This window comes from Podarcis muralis, chromosome 9, assembly GCF_964188315.1.
Source record: "Podarcis muralis chromosome 9, rPodMur119.hap1.1, whole genome shotgun sequence".
NCBI classification, from domain to species: Eukaryota; Metazoa; Chordata; class Lepidosauria; order Squamata; family Lacertidae; genus Podarcis; species Podarcis muralis.
In genome coordinates this window covers 36,134,366-36,149,921 of record NC_135663.1, presented here as the reverse complement: position 1 = coordinate 36,149,921, position 15,556 = coordinate 36,134,366, and the positions used below count along the sequence as shown (strand labels likewise).

Below are 15,556 nucleotides of genomic sequence, written 5' to 3'. Positions count from 1 at the left end.
GTATAGTCTATAAATGGAATGTGCTGTGTGTTATGGCTTCAGCTCATTTTATTTACAGGCTGCCATGGCAAAAGCAGAAGAATAAATAGCTAAAAGGAACTCATCCTAGAGGGAGATAATCAGTGTAAGAATATCTCAAAGCAAAACTCAACAATCCTTTACATTGATTAGGATAATTCATTCTTTTACATCAACAGCCCTTGGCTCAGCCAGTGACAAAAATGTTATCTCGTAATTGGAAAATTGAACCTAGAATATTGTGGGAATTTAATTCCAGGGAGTTGGGGAGAAAAATAGAACATAGAAGGTGAACTAGCAATTTATTAGCACTTTTGGAGATGTGAATACAGCCTCATACATGCACCTGGGTTAAAAGCATTAGTCTTGCAGCGACTTCTTGCTGGGTCAGGTAAAGGAAAGACTAGTCAGATGTTGCTGCATGAGGAATGCAATCCAATTTCCTGTCCGCTCCAATATTGTACATCTAAGCTTCACACAACCAGTTTCTTACAGCCCTATCGCACCATGGGCATTTCTTCTCTTGTATACCGCTCTTAAACCAAGTGCCCAGACACTGGAATATACCATGGGTATTAAGGACAGTGCATTCATAATCCACTCCAATGCATGGTGTTTATCGCACAGGCAATCCCAAGCTGTGAGAACATAATAGCTATTCTCATTGCATGGGAGCATGGGAAGAGTATCTGCCTCATGATTCAAAAGCAAACACCCAAGAAGTTGGATTTGCATGTTAAAATATTTAGCATCCCCTTCATCCTCTCGTGTCGCTTTCCTATTGCATCCATCAAGCCATTGTTGCAAACTTCCTTATATGACCATTTAAAAGCACACAAACACCATGAAGTACATGAGGATCATGACTTATAGCAAAGATGGGGAAACTGTGGTCCTGCAGGTGTTGCTGAACTACAACCCCCCAAGATCATTGGCCATTGACCACGCTGGCTGAGGCTGATGGGAGCTGGAGTCCAGCAACATCTGGAGGCCACAGGTTTCCCATCCCTAGTTTATGGTAGGAAACTCACAGAGACCCAAGAGAAACGCATGTTCTTAATTGTAAGAAAGAGCTTTTCTGAGCTGCAGCCTCCTACCCAACAAGTTCTGCTCCAATTTATACGTAAGTAAAACAAACAATACATCAAATAAAGAATGTAAGTGTCCCTGGAACACTATGTTCTATCCAGAGCAGAGAAACCTAGCTTATGTTGTACTAGGGACACAGGAATACCAAGCCAGTTCATTGGTCCATCTAGCTCAATATTGTTTACACCAGGCATGGCCAAACTTGGCCCTCCAGCTGAGACCCAGTGTGGTGTAGTGGTTGAGAGTGGTACTCGTAATCTGGTGAACCGGGTTCGCTTCCCCACTCCTCCACATGCAGCTGCTGGGCGACCTTGGGCTAGTCACACTTCTCTGAAGTCTCTCAGCCTCACTCACCTCGCATAGTGTTTGTTGTGGGGGAGGAAGGGAAAGGAGAATTTTAGCTGCTTTGAGACTCCTTCGGGTAGTGATAAAGCGGGATATCAAATCCAAACTCTTCTTCTTTTGGGACTACAATTCCCATCATCCCTGACCACTGGTCCTGTTAGCTAGGGATGATGGGAGTTCTGGTCCCATAACATCTGGAGGGCCAAGTTTGGCCATGCCTGGTTTACACTGACTGGCAGTGGCATTTCTGGATTTCAGGCAAGGTTTTCTGCCAGCCCTCCTTGGAAATGCTAGGGATTGAACCTCAGACTTTTCTGCATGCAAAGCAGATGCTCTAGCCCTGAGCTACTGATCTTATGGATGTACTTACTACATATATAAAAACACAGCCTACGTTTGTAAACAGATACACTCACTGCCCAAGAACCAGTGTGGTCTGGGGGTTAGGTTATCAGACTCAGGCAGTGGTGCTCCTGGTCCAAACACCATCTTGGTCACATACCTTCCTGGTTGAATTCCATCCTCATACCAACCCTGTGAACAAAGTTAACTGGCCAAACATGCCACCTCCTTAAAGCTCCTTGCAGGAAAGGCAAGGTAAGGATGGCTTTGGAGCAAGGGTAGCCAACACTGTGTCCTCCAGATCTTGTTGGAACTGAAGTCATACCTCGTGTTGCGTTTGCTTCAGGTTGAGCGTTTTCAGGTTGCGTCCTGCGGTGACCCAGAAGTACTGGAAAGGGTTACTTCCGGGTTTCGCCACTCGTGCACATGCTCAAAATGACGTCACGCACATGCGCAGAAGCGGCAAATTGTGACCCGCACACGCACAGATGCAGGTTGCGTTCTGCTCATGTTGCAAATGGGGCTCCGGAACGGATCCCATTTGCAACCAGAGGTACCACTGTACAACTCCCATCATCCTTTACCATGCTCTTTGGATTGGTTCCCCCTGCTTTAGAAGAAATACCTGCAGCTCTCCAGTAATCAATGTGCATAAGCTAGAGATGTGTGTGTGCAGGTCCTACCATCATCATCACCATCATCATCAATAATAAAATCCCACCTTTTCCCCAGACTGGGACTCAAGGTAGCTTACAGATAAAATAGAAATAGCTAAAAACAGATTTATGTTTTGGGTTGGGTGGAGTGTCCACCACTCATCTTATCTTATTTCATTTAAATATTTTTACCCCACATTTACATATAAGGTGCTTGGCATACATACCGAATAAAAGACAAACTTTCCCAAGCCCTCTGGTGGAAATGAAAATGGCAGGGGGAGAAGCTGGTCAGACCCCTTCCAGTGGGTGTAGCACATCCCTTCAGCTGGGTGGGAGTGATGGTGGCTGACAGCAAACACAGCAAAGGAGGAAGAGAAAAGGAGGAGTGTGGGGGCATACACAACATAGATAAAACTAGACTTAAAAGTAGCATGGGGGTGGGGCAGCACCAGTAACAGAGCAGGGCTGTTGGAAGTGTGAAGGCCAAGAGCCCTGGAAGGGTAAAAGGCCTACCAGAAGGGGCACCATGTCACTGCTGCACAGGGTGGGCAGCTGGCCCCAGGGCATGATGGGATACCATTCTATTCTATAGGTCTGACAATGTCACTGATTTTAGGAGGCTGTTTTAGGAGGCCATGCCCTTTTCTCTGACCATATATCTGTCAACACCATCCTCCCTCTGCTGCAGCAAAACACAAGGACACAGGATGAAAGAGAGCGAGCGACGGACTTTATTAGGCAAGGAGGATGCAGTGACATTTTTATGGCGACAAATCTAAGATCAAAAGTTTATTTAGGTCACACTGCAAGGGGCTGCGAGCGCTACAGTTAATGTCTGGCCGTTCAAAAAGGCAGGAACTGACAATTCTCCAGTAGTGCATTACAAGAGACTATATTGATCAGTCTTGCTTACACAAAATGTCAAAGTAACTTTAATTCCAATTTATATTTAGAGTACAATAGCTTGTAGCAAGCATTTCCCCAAGTGCTCAAGCTAGATCAATATTTATGAAAAACCTAGGAGACAGCTTTCAATATATAAAAATAGTTGATGCCCACTGCCACCAATACTTATGAATTTATGAAACATGATGACACAACCCTCCCCCAAAATTACTCAAGAAAAATAACTTTGCTTCAGAAGAACGCCTGGAAACAAAAATTACCTCAGCCTTCCCACACATCCACCTTATGTTGTAGAGAGAGCGTTAGGTCTCATCCTCATTTCCAAGTTCCCTGAACTAATGTGAACCCTCAAACCCTTTACTCTCCAAGTCTTCCAATATCTTTAGCCATACAAATCTTTTCTTGATCTCCTGCAAATTGCTCCATTCCTTTTGATTCCTAGTAAGCTTTGCTATTTGAAAAGTCTAGCTGTGTTATTCCAGTGCCACCACACATAAAAATTCACTAAGTACACAAAGAGTTCCTCTCAAATGCTAGCTCCACCATAAATGTGGGCTTATGGCCAGATGCTAAGCACGTTTACCCGGAAGTTAAGGGCCACTATGTTAAAGGGGACTGACTGCCTCTTAAAAGTGTGCTTACGTAAGCAGCCTTAGTCATCAGCCTCCTCATAGTGTGCATAGCCGCTGGCATAGGTCCTTCCTAAATTCAAGTGACCAAACACACTGGTTGCCTCCGTTTCCGAATCCCTCCCTCCTTCCTCCTCCTCCTCGTCTTCATCGTCATCTTCTGCTTCGTAATCATCATCTTTGCCAGCCGAAAGGTTCTTCCAATAGGCATCATAGCCGGAAGCTCCGTCAGCCTCTTCGCCTCCTGTCTGTCGGCCAAACCTCAGAGAGCGTGCTGCAGAAAGAGAGGGAAACATCCTGTCTTTGTTTCACTTCCCATCAAGGAAGGTGGGTGTTAAATAGTTCAGACAAAACTCCAACAACTCTATCTTACAACTATTTTCACATGTGTAATTCTCATGACTACACCGTCAAATAACACTAGAAGCAGGTAAGGCATTATCGCAAATCTGTAAGAAACCCATTCATTCATTCTTCGTCTTCTTCAATTTTTTCTCTCCCTCCTCATTTACAGGATCATTCTGGTTAGCCAAAGTGCTCCTGGTGAAACGAGGCACAGAGGCTCCTCTGCAGTTTGCACCCTTTCTGGCCAAGATGAAACCATCCTCATCTCTTTGTATTAATTCAAAAATATGCTACCAGATTTCATGACAAGTCTTTTGAACAGGGAAGAACATGGACTTCCCAGTACGAGGTTTGCTGCAGGTGATAAGGGTAAGGTGGAAATGATTACCAGTGTTAGAATAATAATAAATAATAATAATAATATCTTTATTGTCAATGTACAACCTGTGTACAATGAAATTAACCGCACCCCCCCCCCCAAACACTCAATCTCATTGCACTCTGTGTGCTTGTCGCACAACACACCAGCCCTGAAAGTCAGTTGCACTATATTATTTTCCATTCAGCAGCCTAACAGCCCACGGATAGAAACTGTTTTTTAGCCTGTTGGTACAACTGATTATACTTCTATATCTCCTGCCCGAGGGTAGAAGATTAAAGAGGTGCTGGCCGGGGTGTGAATCGTCCCTGAGAATTTTTCTCACGCTCCTAAGGCATCGATCCTTTGCGATGTCATCTAGCGGGCTCAGAGGACAGCCCATGATATCATGCGCTGTGTTCACCACCCTCTGTAAAGACTTTCTGTCCATGGCTGTCAAGCCAACGTACCACACTGTGATACAATACGAGAGCACACTTTCTATTGTGGACCAGTAGAAGGAGGTCATCAACTGTTGTTTAACATTGTTCTTTCACAAGACCCTGAGAAAATGGGAGTCTCTGTTGGGCCTTCCTAACCACCTGAGTTATATTGTTTTTCCAAGTGAGGTCTTCACTAAGGTAAACTCCCAGGAATTTAAAGGAAGAGACACTCTCCAAACACCCCCCCCCCCCGATATACAACGGGGCTAGTTCCCCTCTCTTCCTCCAAAAGTCCAACACTCAGGTATATAAGCTAATTGCCAAATGGCAGCTTTAATCTAGGTTACGGTCACCACAATGGAATGTCTAGGTACCATTGGGGTGGGGTGTTGAAAGAAATTAATATACTGCTTTAAGAAAAGCTTCTCTAAGTGACATGATTAATATAGCTGCCCCATAGCAGAAGTACTCTAGGAAGCATATGGGGTGTAGTGGTTAAGAGTGTCAGAACAGGACCTGGGAGATCAGTGTTCAAATCCCCACTCAGCCATGAAGCTCACTGGGTGACCTTGGGCCAGTCACTGCCTCTTAACCTACCTCACAGGGTTGTTGTAGGGATTAACTGAGGAGGGACGTAAACCATGTACTGCTTGGGAGAAAAATGTGGGAGATTAATGCAATACACAAGCTCTTCTGCTTACCTGCTTAAGAAAGCTGCAGGGGCCAGCCAGGTGGAGATGTCAGCTGCCAGACTAGCATCCAGAGATCTCCACGTGGTCGCATCTGGACCCACGCCAGTTGCAAAACACACCTGGCGCCTAGGGAATTCTGAGCGCCATTACCAAAGGCAAACTTACTTGACATGCTCAGGTCCTTAGTCTGTTGTGTTTCATGGCCACACTTAGGGCAGGGAGGCTCCCTTCCCTTCTCCTGTTTGAAAACCTTACTCCGTGCGTGATCATCGCAGAAACAAGCCTGCAGGTTATAGAAAAGAAAGAAAATAAAAGGGGAAATATATCACAAAAGAACAGACTGCAATTGGAAAAGAAGCCCTCTGGAGAAACACAACAGACTGCCCAAGTTGAGTGGCGATGGGCTACATACCACTACCATCTAGCAAGCTCCATTTGAATCTTTTTAATTCACTAAAATATACGCAGCCCGCCTTCTGCATGAAAGCTGGCTAATGACATCAGGGGGAGACAAGAATAGTTCCTCCTCTTAAGTATTTGTTTGAGTGGGGCAACTGGATGGAGACATTTCAGTCTAGCTGGCGATGCAAGACTCAGCATAAATAAGGGCCCGTAAGGACAGCTGTGCCCCTTCCCAATCTACTTAACCAGCTCTTGTACAGAGCCGTGAGCAACTGCAGGGGAAGTTGGAGTAACTGAAATTGGGCTCTTCATCTGTCATGGCTATGGATCTTTGGACTCAGCTGCAAGCCAGTGGTGGGCAGGACCAGAAGCAAAAGTGAATGGGACAAGGAATGCGTCCCACACCTTTGTACAATAGGGTGCACGCCAGCCATTCAAAACTCAAAGAGTTTTCTACAAACACACATGCACACATTCTCCATCTTTCATCAAGAGGCTTTAATACAGTCCAAGGACACAATTTCAGCCAGGTGACAGACAGCATTGGTGCACCAGAGGGAGTGGTCTGGGGAGAGGAACCACGAGGCCCACTTCTCTGGGGCAAATGATTCATCAGAACCCCGTGAACGATAATATTAGCAGATATATAGAAAATGTGCAGGGTAATGAGATGTTATCTCGGCTTCACGCGGAAGCAGGCTGGTGCAGACGGCAGCCAGGCAAAGATGAAAGGTTTTTGCATTTTGAATGAAAGGAAACCAGCAGAGGGAAAAGGCTGCGGCAGTGCTGAGGCTGTAACAATGAGCGAAGGAAGGCAATTTTAGCAACTGGGGTTTAGAAGGACTGGAGGGAAGGAACACCAAGTGTCCAGGAACACAGCATGGAGGTTACATTAATCAAAGGGAGATGGGAACAGGACCCAGATAACTTCTTTGGGGAGGCGGGTGAGAATCAGGAGACTTTTTTGATGCATTGTGGAGAAGGACGCGGCAAGAACCGCCAGCAGCTTTCAATGTATATGAGAGCTGTGAGCCCGATACATCTACTTTCTAAATGCTTTTGCTGTTACCTTACAACGGAGACATGAATGCTGCCCAAGTCGATTACAGGAAACACCTATTAGGCAAGATAAAAAAGGCATGCTTGAATAATGAGATTTCATGGCTTTGCTCTTTTCCTTTTGCCTTCTAAGCCAAGGTCAACTATTCAGTTCAATGGGTAGCCTCAGGCTTTCCATGACTGCGCCTCTTTAAAGTACAAGGAAAATGAACACTCTGCCTCAGCCGAAAAAAAGAAGCGAACAGACATTTTTAACGATGTCCCTGCAGAGCTTGGGCCCAACGTTCCTCTTCCTCCCTTCCTGAAAGCAGAGGAAGTCCTCTTGATTGGAAGCAACAGCTTGTACAACAAGGACGAGCAGAATAACTAGACTGAACAACAACAACAAATGTGGGGAACTTTACAAGCAGTAATGCTGGAGGAGAAGTGCAAAACTCAGGCACATCACAAACCTGGCATTAGTGCATGGAGGGCCTAAACACACAGGGCTGATCACCAGCCTGGCTCTCCTTGAACTAAAACAACAACAACAATTTATTACTTATAACAACAAGAAGAATCATTTATTACTAATAACCCGCCCATCTGACTGGATTGCCCCAGACACTCTGGGGGACTTCCAACGTAATAAAAACATAGCAAAACATCAAACATAAAAAACTTCCTGATACAGGGCTGCCTTCAGATGTCTTTGGAAAGTTATGTACAGGCAGTGACCATTTTAGGCGCATCTAACTGACATGCAATCATTGATGTGTGGGTCTTTTTCAGCCTGGTAGAAGGCAGGATGGAGGTGTAATGAGGTGGGGTGTGCTTATTATATGCACTCCACTGAGGCACACAGGGGCCAGGAACAGAACCCCAATTCAAAATGGTCGCCGTCTGTAGTGGTTTACCTGTTTGACATCTGATGGGAGGGTGTTCCACAAGGCAGTCGCCACTACAGTGGTACCTCAGGTTAAGCACTTAATTCGTTCCGGAGGTCTGTACTTAACCTGAAACTGTTCTTGACCTGAAGCACCACTTTAGTTAATGGGGCCTCCTGATGCTGCCGCGCTGCCGGAGCCCGATTTCTGTTCTCATCCTGAAGCAAAGTTCTTAACCTGAAGCACTATTTCTGGGTTAGCAGAGTCTGTAACCTGAAGCATATGTAACCTGAAGCGTATGTAACCTGAGGTACCACTGTACTGAGAAGGCCCTTTGCCTGGTTCCTTGTAACTTCACTTCTCATGGTGAGGGATCTATCAGAAGACCCTCAGAGCCGGATCTCAGGGTCTGGGCTAAATGATGGGCGTGGGGTCACTCCTTAAGGTATACAGGGCCTAGTGGTGCACACTCTGGGCTTGTGAAAGGGACACATCACAACTAGACCCTACAACTGGCATTGTTCAGTACCCAACTTCATCTGCAAAACACTGTCCCATCTTACTCATGGTATGGGGTTGGGGGAAGGTTGCTCCTCCCAGCTACATTCCACAAGGCTCTACATTCCAAACCAATATCTGGATATGAGCAGAAGCAGTTAAAAGCTGGTTCACCTTTCATAAGGGAGACTTTCAGGGATATAGCTTACATTTAAAGGTCTCGGCTTCCAGGACTTGGCAGCTGGCCTGGTGTTCAAACTGATCATCTTCGCAGAGAAAATTGTGGCAAAAACAGCAGCTGAATATTCTGCCTCCTAGAAGATTCAGCAAGACACAATGTAACGGAACAAAATCAGTCCCCACACTCCCTAGCGTCAAAAAACGAGCAGATGTCATGAATCAATTCTAGGAATGAAAGAAAACCTGGCCTGTCTTGCACCAGAAATACTGTGGATTACAGTGGTACTAGCCATTTCCGTAAACAAGGTGTTTTATAGCTCTAATTGCAATTTCCTGGTTAGGTTGAGATGGCTTGGTCATGGAATGACGAGACCACCATATTAAAAGAGATTTTATTGCACAGCAGCATCTAAACCAAATATTCCAGCTACATCTCCACCCCCCAAAATAGCCTAAACTAACAGTTCAGTTCTATACATGTCTTGCTGCTTTCAGTGGATTGCAGTCTAAGGTGGTATACTATTATGGCCAATGGGATAAAGAGGAGAGAGCCAATGAAATACCTTTTCCTGAAACTGGAGTGGTGGTGGGGGTAGTGGAAGGAAGAGATATGCACAACATCCCAAGAGGATACTGTAATTTTGCAGAGTTGATGGTTTAGCACAGGCTTTTATGACTGCGGGTAATGATAGCTAGTAGCACAAATTACCTTGGTAGTTTGAAAACTTCCCTCCTGTGTAATATACTCTCGGACAGATAATGTGTCAGTGGGAGGGAGTTCACGTGATAAATTGCATCATGAGCTGCAGCCAATCAAAACAACCTATGCAAATACTCCCAAGGGATATCCAGCTAAGTCACAGGCACTTAAGCCTACCAATTTCAACAAGTCTACCCGGAGTACAACCTTAACACACATCCTCAATTCCTACAAATAGAACGAGTAATAGTTTTCTTGCATGTGTCATCTGAAAAGGGATATGTGAAGGGGTCTGCCTCTCCTCCAATTTTAGGATTCTCTACTTCTAGAGAAGTTGTTTTCAGTTCATAAAGACTTGCTACGGCAAAGAAACTAGCCCTGTAGCCACCTTCCTTTGGTAATTGGCGAGCTTTCCAAATGCAAGTGAAACAAGAGAACACACCCCTCTAACTGGTGAACAACTCACCGTGATCCCAGACACCTCTCTCGCATTCAATGCACTCTGCGTCGGCCAGAGGACAGATACAAGCATGGGTGCTAAGGCATTTCCTGCCATGGCAAACCCAAGCTTCACAGAAATCGCATATGGCCCCCTGCAAAAAAAGAACCCACACATTACTATGGACTTTGGCAGACCTCTATATAAGCACCAGCTCTGCTGAACAAGCAAGGACCAGGCATGCATTCCAGGCAGCGGCAGCAGGAGGGAGTCATTCTGAAGCAGTGGAAGGCAATTTGCTCAGCGCTGCCATCCATCTCCCAAACACATTCCATATTCTCAGGGCTCTTTTCTTTTTTTCTTTTTTTTGCAAGACTGCTAAGTGCTCATTCCTAAAGTACATTACATGAAATTGAATCCCATTGATTTTCTTTCTGTGTTTTCTTTTTTAATCCCACACGCTACTCTCAGCAACCAGAATTGCTCGGAAGTCCTCGCTAAGGAACGCGACAGACCCGGACAAGATGTTCCAAAGTATGCAAGTGGCCTGCGTTCCACTGGCTACTCCCCCCACCCCCAATGAATTGGCTCTTGCTGCGCTGTCTCATCCAGGGAGCCACGCGTGTGGACAACAACAGAGCTGCCCATTATGTTCATACCAGGCAATGTATTCAGGGAAGATTTGCTTATTTGCAAAAGGATTTGCACTACGCAGTTTGCTCGCGACAGCATAGAACACGCAGAAACAAGGAAGTCAAACTTCAAAAGAAATACCCTATTTACTCGTGTCCAATGCACCATCGCACCTCAATTTTCAGAACCTTGAAACCAAAAAAAGGATTTGCTGGTGAATGTAAATGTGCCATCGAATCTAATGCGTACCTTAATTTTCGTGTCGTAATTTGGCCAAAAAAAGGTGAGCATTAGATTTGAGTAAATACGGTATTAAAAAAATGCGTAATCTTGTTTTCCTCTCCTCCGTATAGGGGCTAATAGTGTTTTTAGTCTTGAGTTACTAGTTAACCTTCCCATGATTCCAGGCTCAATTGTTACCTCTCATGGAAGCAATGTGTTATCTCTCTTGAAATGTGTGACTCTGAAGTCCAAGACTGAGATATTCACGACTTTGGTTGCAAGCTGCCTTACTGATAGGCATGGTCGTGCCTATTAATTTGAAAAGGGCTTAAGCATGCACAATGATCTGTGCAAATGTTACCATTCCTGCATTTTCCTGCAGTCCAAACAGGTAACAGTGGCTGAACCTCAACACTGAAATCCAGGGCTCTGCAGTCGCGGGGCCTCCAAATGACCACCCAGGCAACAGAAGGCGATGGAGGGCAGGGGCACACAGACTCCCAAATCAGCATCCTGTCTTATTTTTTAAAAAAAACATTTTATAGCCAGGATTCAGAAGGTTCTGGTTGCTAATTTGAATAATATTTTTTTTAATGCTTATTCCAAAATACATGTGTTTACCTTCAGGATAGCAGAACCAAAGCTCATTTTATTGCTGTAGTCATGATGGTGCTGTGTGTTTAAAATGTGAAACTGTGCATGCTTATGAGTTTGTTTGCTTTTTATTTACCAGGGTTGGCAAACTATTTTGGCTTTTTGCTCCAGTATAGCAGGAATGTAAAAAACCATTGTAATGTATGGAATTGCAGGGGAGTGGGGAAGGCTGCGGAAGAGAAATGTGAGCTTCACAACTCCCTCTCTGTGGTAAGATCACCACTCCAGAAAGTTACTGAGCTGCACCACTAGGTAACAAGATAAGAGCCACCAACATAGTCGGCCAAGTAATCTCTTCAAACTTTAGTTGCACTCATCACATATCTTAGAACTGATTTATTGTTTCCAGATACATACCACCATAGCAAGCCCAGTGCTGTACACACCAGCATGTTTTATGACACAGTCTGAAGATTTCATCATGCATTTTGTTTTTCCTATTACAGAGGGAAAAGAAATATTACACACACACATAACAGTGTTCAGCAACACTAAAGCTCCATAAAAAGCCATAGCATTTATCTCTTTCAATGTTTACAGGTGTTTCAAGCTAAGGGGGGGGGGTTGAGAATAAGGGCTATCATCCAAGAGATCTGAGCAAACTGTGGTATTTTAAATGGCTCAAATCAATACACATCTGATCAAAACAATGAGATGGATCCAGCAACACCGTGTTGTAAGGACTTCTGGCTATGTGACCAGACTTTCACTCCCTCTTCTCCTCTCCACCACAGGCATGCAACTCACCAATTTTTCGTGGGTTTCCCTCAACCCTCTGGAGCAGATTTGGTGGAGCAAGGAGAAGAAGTCCTGTTGTGCAGACCGAAGTCTTTGCACTAATATGACAGTCTTACAACCAAATAATTTATTTTTCCAGATAGTTCACCATCTTAGAAGAGGGCATTCTTTATTCATCATGGATGGGGGATGGGGAACCTGTTGCCTTCCAGATATCGCTGCACAATTGAAAACTGACCTCACTTGCTGGGGCTGATGGGAATTGGAAGTTTGGAGGGACAAAGGTTCCAGAGTCCAGAAACATCTGTAGGACTGCAGGTTCCACGTTCCTGCACTAGAGAGGCTGCCTCTTCTGAAGATGCACCCTTTCATCTGCAGTTTTCACAACTGCTTTATTAAAATTAATTTGCCGCATGGTTAAAGGTGCTGATAGTTTAGACTGGACAACTAAAAGCAGCTAATGTTTTCAACCCCAGAAGGAGCCCAAATAAGGTAACTTTCCTGTTGCGTCTGAGGGTGAATAACCTGTGTTCCTCCAGATATTGCTGGAGTCGCTACTCCCACCAGCTCCTGCCAGCATTGCCAATGGTCAGGGATGATGGAAACTGAAATCCAGCCACATCTGGCACCAACAGAGTCAAAATATGGCTGAGTTTGTATAATCAGGCCACAATGCAAAAATTACCGTATTTTTCACCCTATAGAACACAGCAGAGCGCGCCCCGGGCTTTGGGCAGCTCTCCGCAAGCCTTGGGAGCCCGGCGCGACTTCCCGCCGGGTTCCCTAGGCTTGCGGATAGTAGCCTGCATCCCGAAGCCAGGGGCGCACTGAGGAGCGCGCCCCAGGCTTCGGGCAGATATCCCGCCGGGCTCCCTAGGCTTGCGGATAGCAGCCTGTTCTGGGGGCTGGGGTCGGGGGAAGCTCGGGCTTCCCCTACCCCAGGCCTGCACCTGGGGGGGGGGGAATATTTTTTCCCCTTTATTCCCCCCCCAAACTAGGTGCGCCCTATGGGCAAAAAATACGGTAAATTCTAAGCACAGACTAATTGTAGGAACACAGAGAATTAAGAGAAAGACTTACCGCACTGTGCGCAAATGGGCAGCTTCTGGACAGAGCTACAAAAGTAGCAAAACGCTCTGTTTTTCTGCCGTCTGTCAGAATAAAAAAAGGGCGAAACAAATAAATGAATGAAGTCCGTTTAAAATGGTGCCAAAAATGTTACATGTAAAGGAAATACTGAATGTGCATTTACCTTTGACATTTATCACATTCCTGTAAGAGAAAGAGAGCTTGTTTTATAGGAGTTCCCATTGAAATTCAGAGTTTATAAACTTGTGAATTCACTTGCCACAAATACAGTTCATTTGGTCCTTTCCCCACTTTGAGTGCCCCGTGCAAATACAAACACACAATGAAGGTGCAACAGGTGGACTATGCCCATGTGTTTGTATACATAAAGTCCTTCTGGTATCGCCAGGAGGGCTCCAAAAGCTTTGCCCTGGATCAATAACCAGTTCTTATTTGTACTTGTCGCTACCCTCCCCCTGCCCTCCCCCTTCCTTTGTGAAAACCAGACAACTTGAAGAAGAGCTGAAGAAGAATTTCACTCTCTCTGTGTGTCTGTGCAATGGGAACTATTTCATCGTTTAAGAAGATTTATAACATCTGGTGTCTTTTGCAAAATCTCAAGGTTATATGCTTAGGATCTAGTTCTGCTCCTTTCAGTCTGATAAAAAAGCACTGTCAATCTCACGCTCCTCTCCTTGACACTGGGAGAGGAGAAGAAAGAATTTTAAAGCCATTATCAGAAATACATCTCAATATTTACCATGGAAGCATTGCAGGGATGTTTAGCCAAATCAATGTTGCCTCGTGAAGCCCTTATCTGCTTCTCCCGTTCTTTACGGCTCTCGGCCTTCTTGCGGGCGCCAGTCTTCTTTTTAGGCATTCTTCACTTTCTGGGAGACAATGTTTTACTCAACAACATTTGATGAAGAGTGATTGGTATCCTCTGAAATGGATGCTAAACGTAATTTTTAAAATCGTGACATATTCCTCCCTTCCAGATTTTTATTTTTATTTTGGAATGTGCCCATGAACACGCATTAGCAATTCTAATCACTTTAGAGGAGGGGCGATCGTCCCCTTGCCCTCCAGGTGCTGATAATCTACATCTCCCATCATCTCTGACCACTGGCTAGGCCAACTGGGGATGATAGGAGTTGGGAGTCCAACAACAACTAGTGAGCCACCCCTGCTTCAGAGTTCCCAAACTAGCTGCTCAACACGGAATAGCTACACCTAGAAAGAAGAAAAGATACAGCATGAAAACTAGTCGTACCTTGGTTGTCGAATGCCCTGGAACTTGTACGTTTTGGCTCCCAAACGCCACAAACTCGGAAGTGATTGTTCCGGTTTGCAAACGTAAACGTTCTTTTGAAACCTGAATGTCCAATGGGGCTTCCACAGCTTCTGATTGGCTGCAGGAGCTTCCTGCAGCCAATCAGAAGCCGCAATTTGGTTTTCAAATGTTTTGGAAGTCGAACGGATTTCCGGAACGGATTCCGTTCAACTTCCAAGGTACAACTGTAATAGAGTGGCTGACAAGAGCTACAAAGCAGCAGTCTTAACCTGGAGCTCGATACCAAAGGAAAACTTGGTCCGTACCCTTTCTTTTGCCTAGTTCTCTAAGGCAGCAACCCATCACTTGTAACCAGCAGAGTAAGGTTTCTCCCTCGCTCCCCAACAAGTATTTCCCCATGAACAACGGGTTCATGAGTGTCTGCCCCAGAAGCTGGGATGGGACAGTGTGATTCAAGTGATAGCCTGTGGGTTATACATTGTAAGTTGCTGGGAGTCCCAAGCAGAGAGAAGGCTTAATTATAAAATAAAGAATTTTAAGCTAGTTTTTTAAAAATTAGATTGGATGGGAATGATGCATATCGTACTAAAGAAAGATATATATTTTTCTTATTATTAATGTGGGGAACTCATATAAGCTGGTTAGCCTTCTATACAGTGTTTAAATTGCATTAAAAAGTCATATTTTATATTCAGAATTGCATACCAAGCTGCCTGCTGGCAACAATCATTATTCTGTAGACTGACATCTATGACACTGAATACCCAATATCACATTATAAACTAGGTTTTCTTCCTGCTTAATGTCAATTTAGCAATAAGAACTTCAATCTTTGGTATTTATACATATCATTCTAGGCATTTATTACACACCTTGAAGCACTGTAATAGCAATTTGTGGAAAAATTGGATGCTTCAAAAAATGTCAAGAGCATATTGGTCGTAAGCAATGCTACCACCTAAAATTATTCCTTCTGT

The 15,556-nt window shown here is 44.7% G+C and overlaps 1 protein-coding gene across 4 annotated transcripts in view; it reads right to left on the bottom strand.

Annotated features, from left to right (window-relative positions):
* Positions 1-3,161: 3,161 nt before the first annotated feature.
* ZNF330 (zinc finger protein 330) overlaps positions 3,162-15,556 on the bottom strand; it is a 33,592-nt gene continuing 21,197 nt past the window's right edge. For 3 of the 4 annotated variants that reach the window (XM_077934055.1, XM_028744367.2, XM_028744368.2), the window contains 9 exons: positions 14,046-14,175; positions 13,470-13,489; positions 13,298-13,368; positions 11,837-11,916; positions 9,998-10,124; positions 8,861-8,965; positions 7,298-7,344; positions 5,992-6,109; positions 3,162-4,262 (listed from right to left, as the gene is read on the bottom strand). In XM_077934055.1, the coding sequence (XP_077790181.1) occupies positions 4,012-4,262; positions 5,992-6,109; positions 7,298-7,344; positions 8,861-8,965; positions 9,998-10,124; positions 11,837-11,916; positions 13,298-13,368; positions 13,470-13,489; positions 14,046-14,165 (939 nt within the window). In that variant the 5' untranslated portion in view covers positions 14,166-14,175 and the 3' untranslated portion in view covers positions 3,162-4,011. Of the gene's footprint in view, positions 4,263-5,991; positions 6,110-7,297; positions 7,345-8,860; positions 8,966-9,997; positions 10,125-11,836; positions 11,917-13,297; positions 13,369-13,469; positions 13,490-14,045; positions 14,198-15,556 lie in introns of those variants that run through there. The other variant, XM_077934054.1, reaches the window with a different exon arrangement.